Source organism: Lycorma delicatula, chromosome 6, assembly GCF_047948215.1.
Source record: "Lycorma delicatula isolate Av1 chromosome 6, ASM4794821v1, whole genome shotgun sequence".
NCBI classification, from domain to species: domain Eukaryota; kingdom Metazoa; phylum Arthropoda; class Insecta; order Hemiptera; family Fulgoridae; genus Lycorma; species Lycorma delicatula.
Genome location: NC_134460.1, coordinates 139,969,532 through 139,985,086, shown reverse-complemented (window position 1 = coordinate 139,985,086; position 15,555 = coordinate 139,969,532). Strand labels below are relative to the sequence as shown.

The window sequence follows — 15,555 nt, the reverse complement described above, 5'->3', positions numbered from 1 at the left end:
CGTGCTCTCCATGAGCCATTAACTTTGGTATAGAGATAGAGGCTTCCTTGGCTGTAACATTCATTGTAACATGGATTATCAGGGCCTTTGACTCAAAAATCAACTGATTTTGCTTTAAAAAGTATATATATTTAAATTTTTCATTAAAATTTAATTTAAAAAAAATTGATTTATTTTAAATTTATTTTATTTCATAAAAGCCCATAATTTGGCACAAACTTAAAAAAAAAATAAAAATTTTATTGAAAATATTTTTTAATAAGGTTTTTTTAAATATTTAAATAATTCTTAAGTATTTCTCTTTAATTTCTTTTTTAATACAAATAAAAATAAAATTTTTATATCTTGTTCACATTAAAAAAAGAAAACGAGAAATCTGTACTTGATAAAAGTAGGAAAAGGAATGCAGTAAAACGATGTTTCATCACTATTATGGAAGGTGAACTTAGGCTGTCCAGTGTGCGAGATGTGTTATTTTTAGTTTTCCAACTATTTTTTTGAAGTTACACAAGAAAAAATATATTAAAATTACAAAATTAATTTAAAGCAGCTATAACGACATGCAAATAAAATATATCTCCAAATTGTTTACGGGACCGAATAATCTTCTATTTAGAAATCTTCTACCACTCAGGAAGGAACTTAGAGAATAATTCCTCTACTAAATAAAAAATAATCTTCAAAAACAGGAAATTTATAAAAGCAAGATTAAATTAACTATATTAACTTTAAAAATGTATGTAATAATAACTACCTAGTAGAATTATAACCGTTTTTGTCGGTTAATAAATAAATATAAGTGCTAAATTATTGTGAATTTCGAATACGGGTAGCTCGAAGTATGGAATTTAATATACTATTAATTATATTCTGTGTTCTCTATTCACTTTCTAAAACGCGACCTTCTCTGCACTCAACTAATCAGTGTTACATATCGTCATCAGTTTCCTTTTGATAGTGTTACTCTGATACGATCCACGAGATTTGTAGCTAACAAAATTATTTTATATTTATGAATATAAAATTGAGTAATTCATTTTCAACGCCCAACAAAACTACTGAAGATAAATTGATGAAAATTTGTATACGTAATTTGTAAGAAAGGATTTTTTTTTTAATTCCCAGTTTAAAGGGTTAAATGGAGTCATGATCAAATTTATTATTTGAATATCTGGGTAATAAATAAAAATATCAAAATAAATCACCAAAAACTGATTTTTGGTGAATGAAAATATCAACTGAGTGAAGAAAGATAAACAAATTTCGAACAATTCTTGCAAATTTCCCCCCTCCCATTTCCGACTATACCGATCGAGATATTCACTAGATTTGGGCTTGCAAGTACTCTTCAGATAATTATCAAAAAACATTGTTAGTTTTTTTTAAATTTAAATATAAGGGGGGAAAAATAGATTATTTTTTTACTTTTTCACCGTTTTATGCTACCATTATTTAATCAATCTTTATGAGATCTGGTAACAGTGTGATGGTAATTTACGTTTATAATTCTGATTATGTATTTCGTGAGCGAAGCCGCGACAAGAAATCTAAAAACCTATCGGTGGTTCCTGTACTGACTAAACTGTGTTGCTTTGTTGCTCCAGGGAGCAGAGTTCTGACCGGTTAAACATTCCTTGACCGTGATAGGAAACGCGCAAGTAACCATATGGCGTGGACGAAGCCGCGACTGGGATGCTAGTTAAAATATACATATATATTTTAATGTACAATATTTGTATATTTTGAAGTGCGCGAGTGTGCATAAGCGTGGTTTTATTTCAATAATAAGTTTGATTGTTTTATAGATTTAAATTAATTAATTAAAACCAAATTAAATGAATAAGTGCAAAATTTTATATTGTTGCTCGTAAATTATGGTAATCCTTTTCTCGAGAGAATTAATTATACATAATTTTATTGAATCTGTAAGTTATTCTGTTACGGCATAAATGCAATCGGTATCGATCTCAAAAATAATTATTATGTCATTATTTTATGTTCTACGTGTAATGGAAAGAAATATTATGATACAATGAAACTTCGCAAACGAATTGATTTGTACGATACTTCTCCGTATAATTATTTCTACTTTGTTGAATTTGAGCAGCTTGCAGACAACTACATGCCTTGTTTGTGCGTAATGATAAGTTTACCGGTAGGTTTTATTCCACAACTGGGTCGTCAGGCTAGGAAATCGGGAGACAATACAAGGAGCCGATAATGTTAAAAGAATAACTATTCTGACCAGTCTCGAACTGTCAACCACCAGTTAGGGAACGTGCGCTTACTCATTGCGCTTACCCGAAATATATTTTAAAATAGTCATTTTTAAAAATATTACAAATAGATTTTTAGAATAATATCCGTGTATATATTCTGTTTCTATATTTTTAGTGCTGAATTTAGTTAAACTATTTTAAAGAAAAGTAGCATCAAAGAAAAGTAACAAGCTATTCTCAAGACAACTTAATCATATTGTTTTATAATTAAATAAACCTTTTTGTTAGAAGATGATGAGAAAAATTAGCATTGCTTAGAAATCCATACCCCTTTATTATTGTATTTAACTATATGGAAAAAATTATTTATATTAAAAACATTCAAGTCACATAAAAGTCCTTATAATCCACATAGAAGTCCTAAATAATCGTCGGAAAAAGGAGATTTTTTTGTGCACGATATTGAAGTTATTTTACAATCTAACCATTTTAAAAAATGAAAATTTGTGAAAATAAAATCAATTATCAGTAAAAAAAAATAAGTGGTTGGGTGATTTCGACATTTTTTATAAAATCCAAAGAAAATTAATTCCAAAAATACATTATTCCAATGAAAAATAATCACATTAAAAATTGGTAAAAAATCCTGTACGAATATAGTTTTTTATTTTATTTTTTAGAAAATCAGCTTTCAATTTTTTTCAAATTCGCGCACATATTTTTACAATTATATGCGTATTATTTTAATTTATTGGTTAATTACAAGGAATTCTGGAAGAACATTTAGCAGCTTTTTCCATGTAGATTTTTGCATTAGTATCATGTTCACTAATTTTCATACTTTTAATTATTGTTGTTTTGTTATTTGATCGTGTAAACCAATTGGCATTTAATATTTCAATATACATTTTAAATTAAAAATAGGCTATATCAATAAACAATAGTATTCTCTCTTTTATTCATACCAATGTTTTTAAAAAAAATCTTGTAAAAAAATGTAAGTTTTTCGTTTTCTCTGCAATGTATTAAAATGTTTTTACTCAAAATTTATCAATTGATTACACTCAAAAAAATTTGCCGATCTCCGTGGCAAGAGTGGTAGCGTCTCTGCCTTTCACTCGGAGGTCCCGGGTTTGAATCCCGGTTAGGCATGGCATTCTTCATACTCTAAAAATTTCCATTTGGGTTAACGACCATAGGAATTAAGCACGTAATCTCATAAAAGAATCAAGCAAAAGATAAATCAGAATTTAATTGTTCAAAAATGTACATAATTTGTATTTAAAAATTATACTGTAAGAGGTAGTATAGTCTTTTTATTCCGATTAAATATAAAAAGTTCTAGTTACAAAAAATATTTTAATAAATTAAATAATTATTTTGTTGATAAATATAGTAATCCAAAATAGAATGGTTTTGAAAAGAAATATATTAATATATAAAATATATCAATGAAAAAAAAAAAAACTTTTTAAACATAGTATTCTCATTAAAACAAAATTGGAGTTATATTTTTATGTATATATTAATTACAAATCAATTATTCATTATATTTTGATGATTAGTTAATAATAGTACATTACTATTTTTAAATAATCATTTTAACCGTGCAAACGGTGTATAATAATAATAATAGCAAATACAGAGTGATTCACGTAGTGTTACCGCCGTTTTTTGCGCTCATTCTACTAGCAAAAATAATGAAAAACGTTCATATTCGTTCGAAAACGCTTCGTTAACGAATTATGGCTAGCAAAAAATTTCGCCGTGATTCCTGGGCAGAGTGAAATAAATTCATGCTAAACTTCTAGGAAGCCAAATTAAGGATAAACATTATGGTTTTTGACCTGACAAATTGATTGACTAAAATAGGTTCCAGAATCATTTCTCTAGTAGTTTTCATAATATCTGAAGCAAAGAGAAAAATTTGTTGTCTAAAAATATTTTTTTTTTAAATTTGTAATACAAAAGTTTTGTTAAATGACAATAAATGCGTAAAATTAATTAAAAAATTTGTAAAGAATTTTATTCTGAGAAAAATTGATGTAAAATTGTCCAATAAAAAATAAATACAAGTTCATGAATTTATTATTAATTAAAAAGAATATATAAAGTTATTATTAATTTACATATAGACAATTTATCAATATATACATGAAGTTAATATTATCTACTAATTTATCAGTTGTACTTAATTACACTTTTTCTATCAGTTGTAAACTACTCGTCATTGATATGGTTATCAATTTTTAAATGTCTTTACATAAATTAAATTTATTCTACCATATATTATGAGAGTATTCTTCCCAAAAAAAAGTTTGACCCATGTTTAAAATGCAATAAATATTTTAATTAAAAAAAAAAAAAAAAAAAAAAAAATGGTTTTCTGCTAACAGAAAGGTTCTGCATACAACGGTGTTAAAAATTAATACAAAAAAAATGATTCGTAAAGACTATTGAAAAATTTAGGTTTAATTTTAACTAAGCCAGATTTTCTAAACTAGAAAATTTTAGAAAACTACTCGAAATTTTAAACGGAATTAGTTATACGCTTAAATTTAGGCTGCTTTACTATAATTATTGGCCTGATGGCCAAAAATAATTACAAATTATTTGTATATATTCTCTTTTAAGTAGAGAAGAACCACCAGCAAATTTTTAATGAATGTAGGAAAAGTATTCAAGCAGGGTATAATGAAAGTATTAGAAAATATTTAACTGTAAACGTTTGTTTTTTAACAAAGTTCAACAGATTTTTAACAAAGATCTATTTTTCATGTAATCCTTATAAACATAAATAGATAACAAACAAACAAAGAAAATAGATAACATATTAACAAACAAAGGTCGTTATTACACATCTTACTTCCACATTAAGTACGAAAAATTAGGAATAATCTTTTTATTTTGCTAATAATTTTTTAAAGATTGAAACCTTATAAATATTATTATAAATGTTTTTAAATTTTTTTCCCCATTAGAAAAACAATAAAAAATTTTATAACAATAAAAAACGAAAAAACAATAGAAAATTTTAAAACTTAGCTTCACTAAAATTTTGAATTTGATTTTTTTTTTATTCAAGAATTTCTGTTTTCTATGTGTGAAGTCTTTTATAATTTTTTCTGATTTTTAAATTTAAAGATTTATTTACATTTTTCTTTAGCCTTTTTTTTACTTTTTAATTATGTTTTTGCATTTTTTAAAGATTATTGATATAAAGTTCATGATATACTTATCATATATCTTATATCTTCATGATATACTGATGTTATCTGTAATTAAAATATAAAATCGATTTTTTTTTCTGTTTATTAATACATAAATTATTTCATAATTCCAATAGCATCAGTTAATTTAGCTTACTTTCACTTTTAATTTTTAAGCTGTTAATTTTAATAAGTACATTCAATTATTTTAAAATATAATACTGAAATTGAATATGTGAACATATACATAACGTAATAGATTAAATTATATATTTTGATATTTAAATTTGGTACTCACTGATATTCTAAACATGGTCGGTACTTCAAAATATCCTTCCCTTCTATCGGTCACTATGGCAAACGGTGGTGCAGATATGTTACGAAGTGAACGTAAACATCCCAGTAGTAAAGCGGACGTTAATGTTGTCGCCAATACGGTATCGGGCGAGTCGCCCGTAAATACGTCAAGAAATATCCAAGCACCTCTCCAAGAGTTAACGCAGGAGAAACCAAATATAGCCGTATACAAACGTGAAAGTAAATAATATGTTAAACGATGTTTGTCTGGGTGTAAATTTTCCGTTATAGGACCTTGTAATAACGTAAAAAATAATAAAACAGATAATCCGATACCCAGTGAAACGTAGCTGGAATAATCCGGTCTGTCTGGATAAACGTAATAATCCATAATACACCACGTACCTCGCCAGTATGTCACTACTAAAGGCGATATAAACAGTGCCGATAATATCATATCTAATACTGTTAGGACAGCATAATGGGCTTTGGACGTGCCTCTTAGACCGTCTGTTATTCCTGCAGTACTTCCTCTCATAGTTTTATCACCGGTTGTTAATCCTCCGAACCTAATCTTGTTTACGTCGACGATGAATTCGGTACTGCAGTCGCCGTCTCCGCGGTGGTGGTCGTGGTGGTGATGACCGGTGGCGTCGATAAAAAGATCGTTACAGCTTCTAAATGCCTTCCGACATGACTGCGAGGCAATGTCACTCTGACTGTAGTCTGTAGGCTGTCGTTGTCGGTGGTGACCGCCGTCGTGGAGTACCGCAACCGCTGCAAAACCCCACCACCATCATTGGTAGTATGTTTAATAAATACAATACAACAACAATAATAATGAAACATATAACAATAACAACTATACAATTCTGCATAAATTATTGCCTAATTATATAATTACTTTATAATCTATTTTAATTTAAAAATCTATGTATTTATGTATACATTTCCTTATATATCGTTACTACTTCAGATATGCATTTATATATGCAATTTGACATATATGTAACATTTATATATGTATATTAACATGTATTGTACATATCTATAAAATGAAAGAAATAAAAAAGAAATGTTTTAACTTAGCCGAGAATTAAACAGCTAACTGTGATTTAGCTGTCAGTAACTTGGTCTCTATATCCACTAACAGGCAGTAACATTAAAAAAAAAAGATAAATGATATACATATATTTTTAATTATCCTTCGATTATTTCTTTGAATATAAATAAATAATTTGTATTTTTACAAGTTATCATGATTTTAACACCACCAGTTATTACACAAAACCTAGGTATTGTTGAAAAAACATTCAAAGTTTAAAGCTATAGAAAAGATGTATTTGTTTTCCGACAGAAGCGTACACTTGTAGTAAAATTATATATATAGTTAGATAGTAACATCGCACTCTTCTACCTACCTTCGAGTGCGGATCACCTGGGCTCTCGAACAGTACCAAACCTGACGTATAGAATGTCAGCTGTGTCACCTCGATAACCCACAGGCTATTCTTTTACTATCCACAAATCACCATGCGTCTTGGAACATATTTATTAATACGCTACACCAATTTCTCAATCAAAATCCAGCACGTACATCTGGTGAGCAAAAGTATACCTCCTCGCTTCCGGTCGGGCTCAACACTGAAAGCAATGAATTTTTTACGGTGTGAGGAGGGTTTTACGCTTACCGTTAGTTTCCGGAAGGACCAAACACCACCCTGACACAGTTAGTCGAACTATTGACGGCTGTTCCGAATATTAGTTACGTTTACAGTAGCAACGTGTGAATCGACTACGATCGGGAAAACCTGAAAGAAATATTTTAGTTACAGCGTACGAAGGAATTGAAATAATGTGCAGGCTGGAATTTTAAAAATCGGAAAGAATCGAGCTACTATTAAACTCAAGGGGTTGAGACTGACAAGCGGAAGTTTTTCATTTCAGTAACGTGAATTACTTGTAAATGTATCTAAATTAAATGAAGTAAAATACGTATCATTTTTATAAATATTAAATTTTAACAAATATTCGACAAAATTAAAAATAGAAAATGATGAGCTAATTTTCTTTAAAAGTAGTTAACGTTACTCAAATGGAAAACTTTCGCTTCTCAATCTCAATTTGCTCGTCATTTTTTATTTTTGAAATTTTCGAATGTTTTTTAAAATTCTAATTAATATTTAGAAAAAATTATATGTATTCTACTTCATTTAATTTGTATACATTAAAAATTATTATTATTATTATGTAGAGTAAACTGCTAAATATTTAATCAATTTTGGGTGAATAAATTTTATTTGTTTATCTCAATTTATCCTTTTTAAAAAATACAATCTTTACTTAGCAAGTTCATGGTACCCCTCCTAATTTTCCTTCTCTTGATGGTGCTTTACATTTGCTCAAAGTTAAAAAAAAAGTTATGTTGTATCAGACACTAAGATTTTTCATCTTTTCTATACTATCTTCTAGTAATTCAAAATTGAGTAAAGGTTAATCAAAGATTGAACATAAAATCTTATTCTAAGGTACAACTATTTATCTCGGAAAAAGGAAAGGAATTAAGTAAAAATTACATTTTTTTTTATAAAAATGTCGATTGTTAAAATTCATAATTTCATTTGAAAAATTCTTAATAAATTTTGGTTCTATGTAAGATTGCTACATTCTTCAGATCTCAATTAACTTAATTATTTTTAGTTTTTGAATCATAATTATAATTTTATAACTTTTTTTAATCTATCTGTAAAGAGCTGTAAGGAACCTAAACTTAAACTCGTTATTCATTATATCGGTGATTCCTAAACTGTGCGCCGCGGCCTCTTCACAGAGGCGCCGTAAAATTTTGTAAAAGCTCATAATTAATTGAACCAAAACATCATTTATAATTATTAATTTAATGTTAATAAAGTAAAAAAATAATGAATATACACGAATTTTATTTATTTTTATCTCTTACTTACGAGTAGTCATACTTTTACTTAGGGTAGGGCGCTATGGAAAATTTTTAATTGAAAAAGAGCGCCGCGACTCGGAAAAGTTTGGGAACCACTACATTAAATTGTTGAATAATGTTATCGATTTTTTGCTCTTGACAAGCCATGATAGCCTTCACTTTATTATTTCAAGTAGCATATTATCAAGTAAAACTTTTGTTTAGAAAGCTGTGCGCAGTCAACTGTTTAACCTTTGTCATTTTGATCTTTTTTTCTAAATTCAGAACATATGAGAAATAAAAATAAATTCAGAACGTTTGCGGTCTTTAAATTCCTCTTCACCTTCAAGTAAAATTAAAATACATAAACAATAAGTAATTCACAGGAATAAATTTTTTTATTGAAGATTAAAATGTAGTGTTTTTACCAATAAATGTTTATTTATAGTTGAATGGATAATTTGAACATTTTTTATAATAATAGTTTTATTGAGAAAAAAATCAGTGTATACATAAAACGCCTACAAAAATTTAGTTTTTTCTTTCTTATTTTGTTAATAAAATTTGACTAAGGTTGTTTCATCCGTTCTAAAAAATGTATTTTTCATAATCTTATTTTGACAATTTCCATTATAACTACCTAGTCAAAACCGGTCTGAAGTACAAACTGGAATCGATAAAATAAAACTGTTTCACACCGGAGTAAAAGATTACTTTTTAAACTAAAGGTCATGCCTACTATTTATATAATTTTTTTTTCCTCGGTTTATTCTTCTCTTTTAATACGTGTTTCTTTCTCAATGTCTATGTATTTTTTCGCCCACTCTCTACCACCTCGCACGTCCTTCACTATCACATAATCCTTGAACTTCTATTGATATTATTGTTTATATAATTATTGTAATTTAATTTAAATATTATCAAAGTAGCATTTGTTATATGAATAGAAAAAAAAAACATTACTAAACTCGCTTTTTATTTGTATCAGTAAAATATTTCCTGATGTGTGGGCATAATGTTTTCGTGGTGATATCCTCGGGTATCAAAATTATTTTCTAAATTAAAAAAAAAAAAAACCGTGTACGGTTAAACAATTTTTTTTTTAATGGGCGCGTAAATATAATAGTAATTTAAGTAATAAATTAAAACAAAATTTAAGTTAAAAATGGGCTTTTTTGGAATTATTCAAGGTGGGTAAAGAAAATTAATCAACTAGAAATTCATGAACAGATCTGTAATAATTTAAAATTCCTTGTGAAGTTTGATTTTATATACTCGTACTTAGAAAGTTAACATTAAGTTAAATAAAATTTTACAGCACAATTTCTAGAACCCGTAAAAAATAAAACAATTTAGAATACAATAAAGACATTTAAAAAACTTCTGTCTTTCCAGTGGATCTTACAACTGTTACACAAAAGTTTTAACGGCGAAGTTAAAAAAAGTTAAGACGAAAGTTTTCAGATTTAAACAAAAGAAAGAAAAAAGTAAGTTTTTATAAAAAATTTTCAATGTTTCCAGAAACAAAAATCGTTGTTTTATGAAAATATGAGTAGATTTATACAGTTAGAATGACGTAGTGATATCAAAGCTTCGTTATGATGGAACATGTTGGAGAATCGTTAATTATCGACTATGAAAGAAATTTATTTTATCGAGAGTTTCGGTCGAGAAAGAGATTACTTAAGTTTGGTTGATTAATTTAATTATAAAATTACTGTAGATCGTACGTCCTAATGATGATGTATTTACATGTAAAGAAAATATAATCATATTAACGATAATAACGTCGCAGGTTTTTTTGTTTTTCATGGACCTTAGACAATTCCGTTCAATAAAGGAATAAAGTACGGGTGATTCAGAAAAGACTTCACAACTTTAAAAGCATATAAAAACTTATTTGAATAACTTACAGATTCGGTTGAGGTTACATTTCATAGCAAAACGTTTACTTATAGCAAAAAATGGATACAGTTACTGGTGCGGAACGTGCGTTGTATATTTTGGTTTTACGACTTGCAGTCAGAAAGTGTAGTTCAACGCAATTCTCATAGATAGTACGGTAGGGAACCTCATAGTAGGCGTACAATTTACTCATGGCACCAAACCATCTTTGAGACAGGTTATTTGGTTAAACATACAAAATCACCAACTCGCCCACGCGTCCGTGAAGGTGCTGTGGAAAATCTCTGAAAAAGTTTGTACAACATGTGTCATGTGGCATTCCTCAAACGACTGTTTGGCGCGTATTAGGTAAACGATTACACTTGAAGTCAAACTAACAGTGGTTCAATACGTTATAGATGACGACAAAGTTGTTCGTTTGCAGTTTTGTGTAGAAATAATGGATAGAATTGCAGACAACGATACATTTTTAGACAATTTAATTTTTAATGATGAGTCAACGTTACACATCAGTGACAAGGCGAGCACCCATAACTGCAGAATATGGGGTAACGAAAATCCTTACGAAACTTTTCAGTCCATTCGTGATAGCACTATGGTCAATATTTTTGTGCCCTAAGCAAACAAAGACTGTACAGCCCATTTTTCTCCTAGGACTCAACCGTAAATGGTATCGTTTATCTGGACATATTTCAGAATTTTCTAATTCCTCAGTTAGACGATGATGTCCAAGATGGACGCCATTACTATAAACAAGGCGGGGTACCACCTTACTACCGTCTAGAAGTCCAAGAATTTCTTTATACTCGATTCTCGATCGGTGGATTGGTTGCGAAGGTTCAATTGCATGATCAAATGGCTTCCCGCCAGATTTGACCCCGCTAGATTTTTTCTTGCAGGGTACCCCACCTTTACCTGCTGATCTTCTTAAGTTATGCTTTCAAATTAACGCCGCAGCTGCAGAGGTAACGCCAAATTTATTGGCTACAGTCTGGAATGAAATCGACTTCAGGTGGGATGTACGTCGTATTACAAATGTAAGCGATATCGAGCAAAAGTGGAACTTGGGGGACAAATTTGATTTGTTTGTCTATGAATTGCGACCTCAACCGAATCTTCGAGTAATTTAAAATTTTTATATGATTTAAATTTGTGAAGTCCTTTTTGAATCACCCGGAATTTTAAAACTTAGTTGTGTGATAAGTTAAAATTAAGAGGTAATGTAAGGTTGATGAGTTTTTACGTATTAAAAAAAAATATCTGAAAATTTTGAAATTCAGTTTAGATCTATTTTCAAAAAAAGATGCGCAAAATAAGGGCTGAAGAAACTGGGTTTTTCTACTATGGTTTTAGGTTTAGTAACAAATAAAAATTCAAATAATAATTCAGCTCACAAATGATGTGTAAACAAAGAGATTGATAGAAAAAAGTTAACTATTACGGTTCTATCAACACTGAGGTAAGCCCCTTGTACCACATCAATCTCCATTCTCTTTTTATTTCAGGATAAATTTTTGATAGCTCCCATTTCCATTTGTATTGTTTATGACATTTAATTTTTTCGATTCTCTCTTCTTTGCACTTCCTACTGATTGTTAAACAATTGTTCTAATCAATCGTTCTCTCACGATACGTATCAGTCTTTCCTAACCTAAACGTTCTGATTAGGCTTCTATTTTGGTACATTCAAATCTTTATTTCCTCATTTTTCACTTTGTCCTGCTAAATCTTATACGATCTCGATATGTCCGCTTTTCAGATGCCTTCAGCCTATTTCTGTTTGTCTTAGTGTCCACTTTTTATATTCGTATTAAACATAACATTTAGCAGAAATTTGTTCAAGTCTAATTCCAATTAGTACATGTTAACTATATATTTTTATTAAATATTTCCTTAACCATTGCTTTTTTAGTTTTTATTTCGGTTTCACTTTTGTAATCTTCTGTTGTCATCGTGCTATCATATTTTATATGTTCGTGTAAATGTATTTAGGGTATATGTTTGATCCACGGCTCAACGGCTGAACGGATTTAGATGTATGACCCCGCGTTGGAATCCTTACGTTACCGGGACTGTCATAGGCTATATATATATTTAAATAAATTTAAATAATTGGAAAAAAGAATTATTCAAATACTATATACAAAATTGTACCCCCCGCACGCTCTTTAATTATTCTGTATTAGTAATTATCCAATATTAAAGAGGCGAAGTCACCCGAGTTTGGGGATGATGACCGTAATGGTTGCGGGACGCACCTGCCGAGCGGATAAACTCCTGCGCAATGATCTGTATCAATGGTGACGGAGCTACATTCGAACGGGGACCATCGAGTTCAGTTTTGGACCTTTTTTTTTGTTAGTAAGAGACAAGTTGGGCGTTATTACGGATGGCATATCCTCGAAGAGGAAAACGTGTCTGACCATCGAACTATACTTTTTCACTCTACCTTCTGTGTTAACAGTCGGGAAGGCATTCTTACAAGGATATCGAAGGAAGATTTGTAGAGGTGATACAACGCAAACAGCTGGACGGTACGCCGTAAGAATTCATTAGAAGCGTACAAGATGAATGCAGAAAATCCCGGATGGTTGTAAATGTTCCGAGTAACAAACACGCTCTTACTGGTGGTCGGCAGAACTAGACATTCTTCGCCGGAGAGCATGGGCAGCACGTAAATTATATCAAAGAGCTGAGAGTCGTAATGACCGAGAAAGTGGGCTCACAGCATATAGGGAGAACGTAGCCGCAAGAAATGAATACAGCGGTTGGCTCAAAGAGGTCAAGAGACAAAATGGAAGAGACCTTATGGAGGAGATTGATAGAGACCCCTGGGATATGGGGTATAGAATAGCAACTGGCAAGTTCACCGCAGATCGCCAGAGTTGCCAAAAGCAAGAGTGATTGAATGTGTAGCCACTCTTTCCCGACTAATCCGAAGTCTGTGAGGGAAGTTATCGAATCCTGAACTCTGAGCTAGGAAGAAGCAGATCTAGTCGAAGCAGAGTAGCATGGAAAAGTCCTGGATCCCATGTGAAGAGAAGAACCGTAGAGCGAGGGGGTGAAGGACAGCCTCCTGCGAAGCCGCCGTTTGTCCGCGCTTGCGTTGATGGGCAGCGGTAATGATGCACGGGGACTCCGGACCCCTGAGCTCAACGCCTCCTCCCGGGGCCGCGTAATGCTTAATTGCTGATCCGGTCACGGGGAGGGGGAGTCGGTGAGATAGTGGGTTTAGTCGATATGGCGCAGGCACACATACTTAATAACATCTTGCAGAACCTGTGAGCGAGCCCGACACTTAGTGCATAAATGGTATTCCTTCGATTCATCAAGAAAAAAAAAATATATATATAAGAGCAATGTTTGTGAGCAATGGTTTTTTTTTTGGCAGTCGTGTTTTTAATTTTTAATATTTATCTGTATGTTTTCTATCCTTATTATTTTTTGTTTTCATAATGTTAATTTTCATCCTTTATTCCATCGTAATTAACCTTCTAATTATGAAATAATCTTTAAATAATCATGTCCTAAACCATCATGTTATCAGCAAATCTTGTACACCTATTTTCGCGTCTTCTAACCTCTGATCCCTTTTTATTCTCCTAGAGCATTCTCTATTTTAATTACAATTTTAAATAGATTAAATACTTAAATTACAAATTAATTTTGCAATTATAAAACTCAATTGCGCGCCGTCCAATGTAAAAAATATTTTCTTGTACGAGGTTATTAAATGTCGAGAATTGCTAGAACCAAGAATACTTGAAACAGTTTATTAATTTTATAAATTGGCATTAGATAACTAATATCAGCGATAATCAATAATCGATTATTAAAAAATTATCTTAATAAATTTTTAACGTTAAGTTATCTAAACATAAACATTTTGAAAAATATTCAGCTAGAAATATTGAAGTGATTCTTACAAATATTAAAATATGCTAAGCTCCGATTATTTCTTTCGATTTAATTCAGTTTCTGGTATCCTAACTATTTTACAGCCTTATCTGTTAAATCTTTTGCATTCAAAAGTATATACTTTTTATACTCTTCAATATACTTTTCCTAAGGAAAAGAACAAATATTTCTCCTTTTTCATTTCTTCTTGCGATTACCTTTCTTTCACGTTCTAGATGTTAAATTAATCTATGAAATTTATTCTAAATGAAAATCCTCTGATGTTATTTTTCAGTTACTCCCATAACATAGTAATTAAGCAATAGTAGTGAACTTTGTTTACATTCTTACTTATAAAATTATTCACAGTTGCCTTTCGAATTCGTTTCAAATTTCCTCCCCCAAATTATTTCTAGATCTATTTTTCTGCGTTATAAATATTTATTATATTCGCCCCATTCGGGTGAATTTGATTGTTTTCTCACATGTTCATGATTTATGTATTGGGAATAATATTTTGTTTTTTTAATCTTTTAAATCTTTAATTTTTTTTAATAATCAAATCATTTCTTATAATTATGTCACATTACTTAGTAATATATTTTTTTAAATTTGTGTGAAATCAAACAATTAATTTTCCATTTGCAGTTACGAGCAATGGTATATAAATAATTCATCGTTATAATAATTATACTAGCTTTTTTATTTGTATCTTATATAAATTATTAGTGCGAAAATTATTACTGTATGATAAGAATTTATCAGCATTTTCTTTTGAACTTTAATTTTTTAGTTTAATTTTATATTTTTTTTGCCTTGAAAATATAACTAACTTATAATTAATTGTTTTAATATAGATAAAGTAAAAATAGTTTTTATCGGCTAAAAGTTTATTTTACTTTGATATCTGTAAATTTTTTTTTCCAGAAAAGTGAAATGTGTAAGAATCTTATCCGTTGTTTTCAAAATCAATATTTAATATGATAGTTAAGAGATTAATTCAAAGAAAATATTCCCTACTGAAACAGTTCACTGTTTCACATAGTACACGGTAAGACTTTAAAATCGAAATTAATATTAGCATCTAAATACG

General features: G+C 29.7%; 1 protein-coding gene and 1 long non-coding RNA gene across 10 annotated transcripts in view; one reads left to right on the top strand and one right to left on the bottom strand.

Moving 5' to 3' along the window:
• The window catches only part of fusl (transmembrane protein fuseless), a 132,679-nt gene that overhangs the window by 77,014 nt on the left and 40,110 nt on the right, over positions 1-15,555 (bottom strand). For 5 of the 8 annotated variants that reach the window (XM_075368659.1, XM_075368654.1, XM_075368656.1 and 2 more), the window contains one exon: positions 5,727-6,502. The exons of 2 other annotated variants lie outside the window; for them this stretch is intronic. In XM_075368659.1, coding sequence (XP_075224774.1) covers positions 5,727-6,263 — 537 coding nt within the window. In that variant the 5' untranslated portion in view covers positions 6,264-6,502. Of the gene's footprint in view, positions 1-5,726; positions 6,503-7,416; positions 7,537-15,555 lie in introns of all 8 variants that reach the window. One more of the 8 variants, XM_075368657.1, reaches the window with a different exon arrangement.
• LOC142326293 (uncharacterized) overlaps positions 1-15,555 on the top strand; it is a 170,519-nt gene that overhangs the window by 120,121 nt on the left and 34,843 nt on the right. The gene's annotated exons all lie outside the window — the stretch shown is intronic.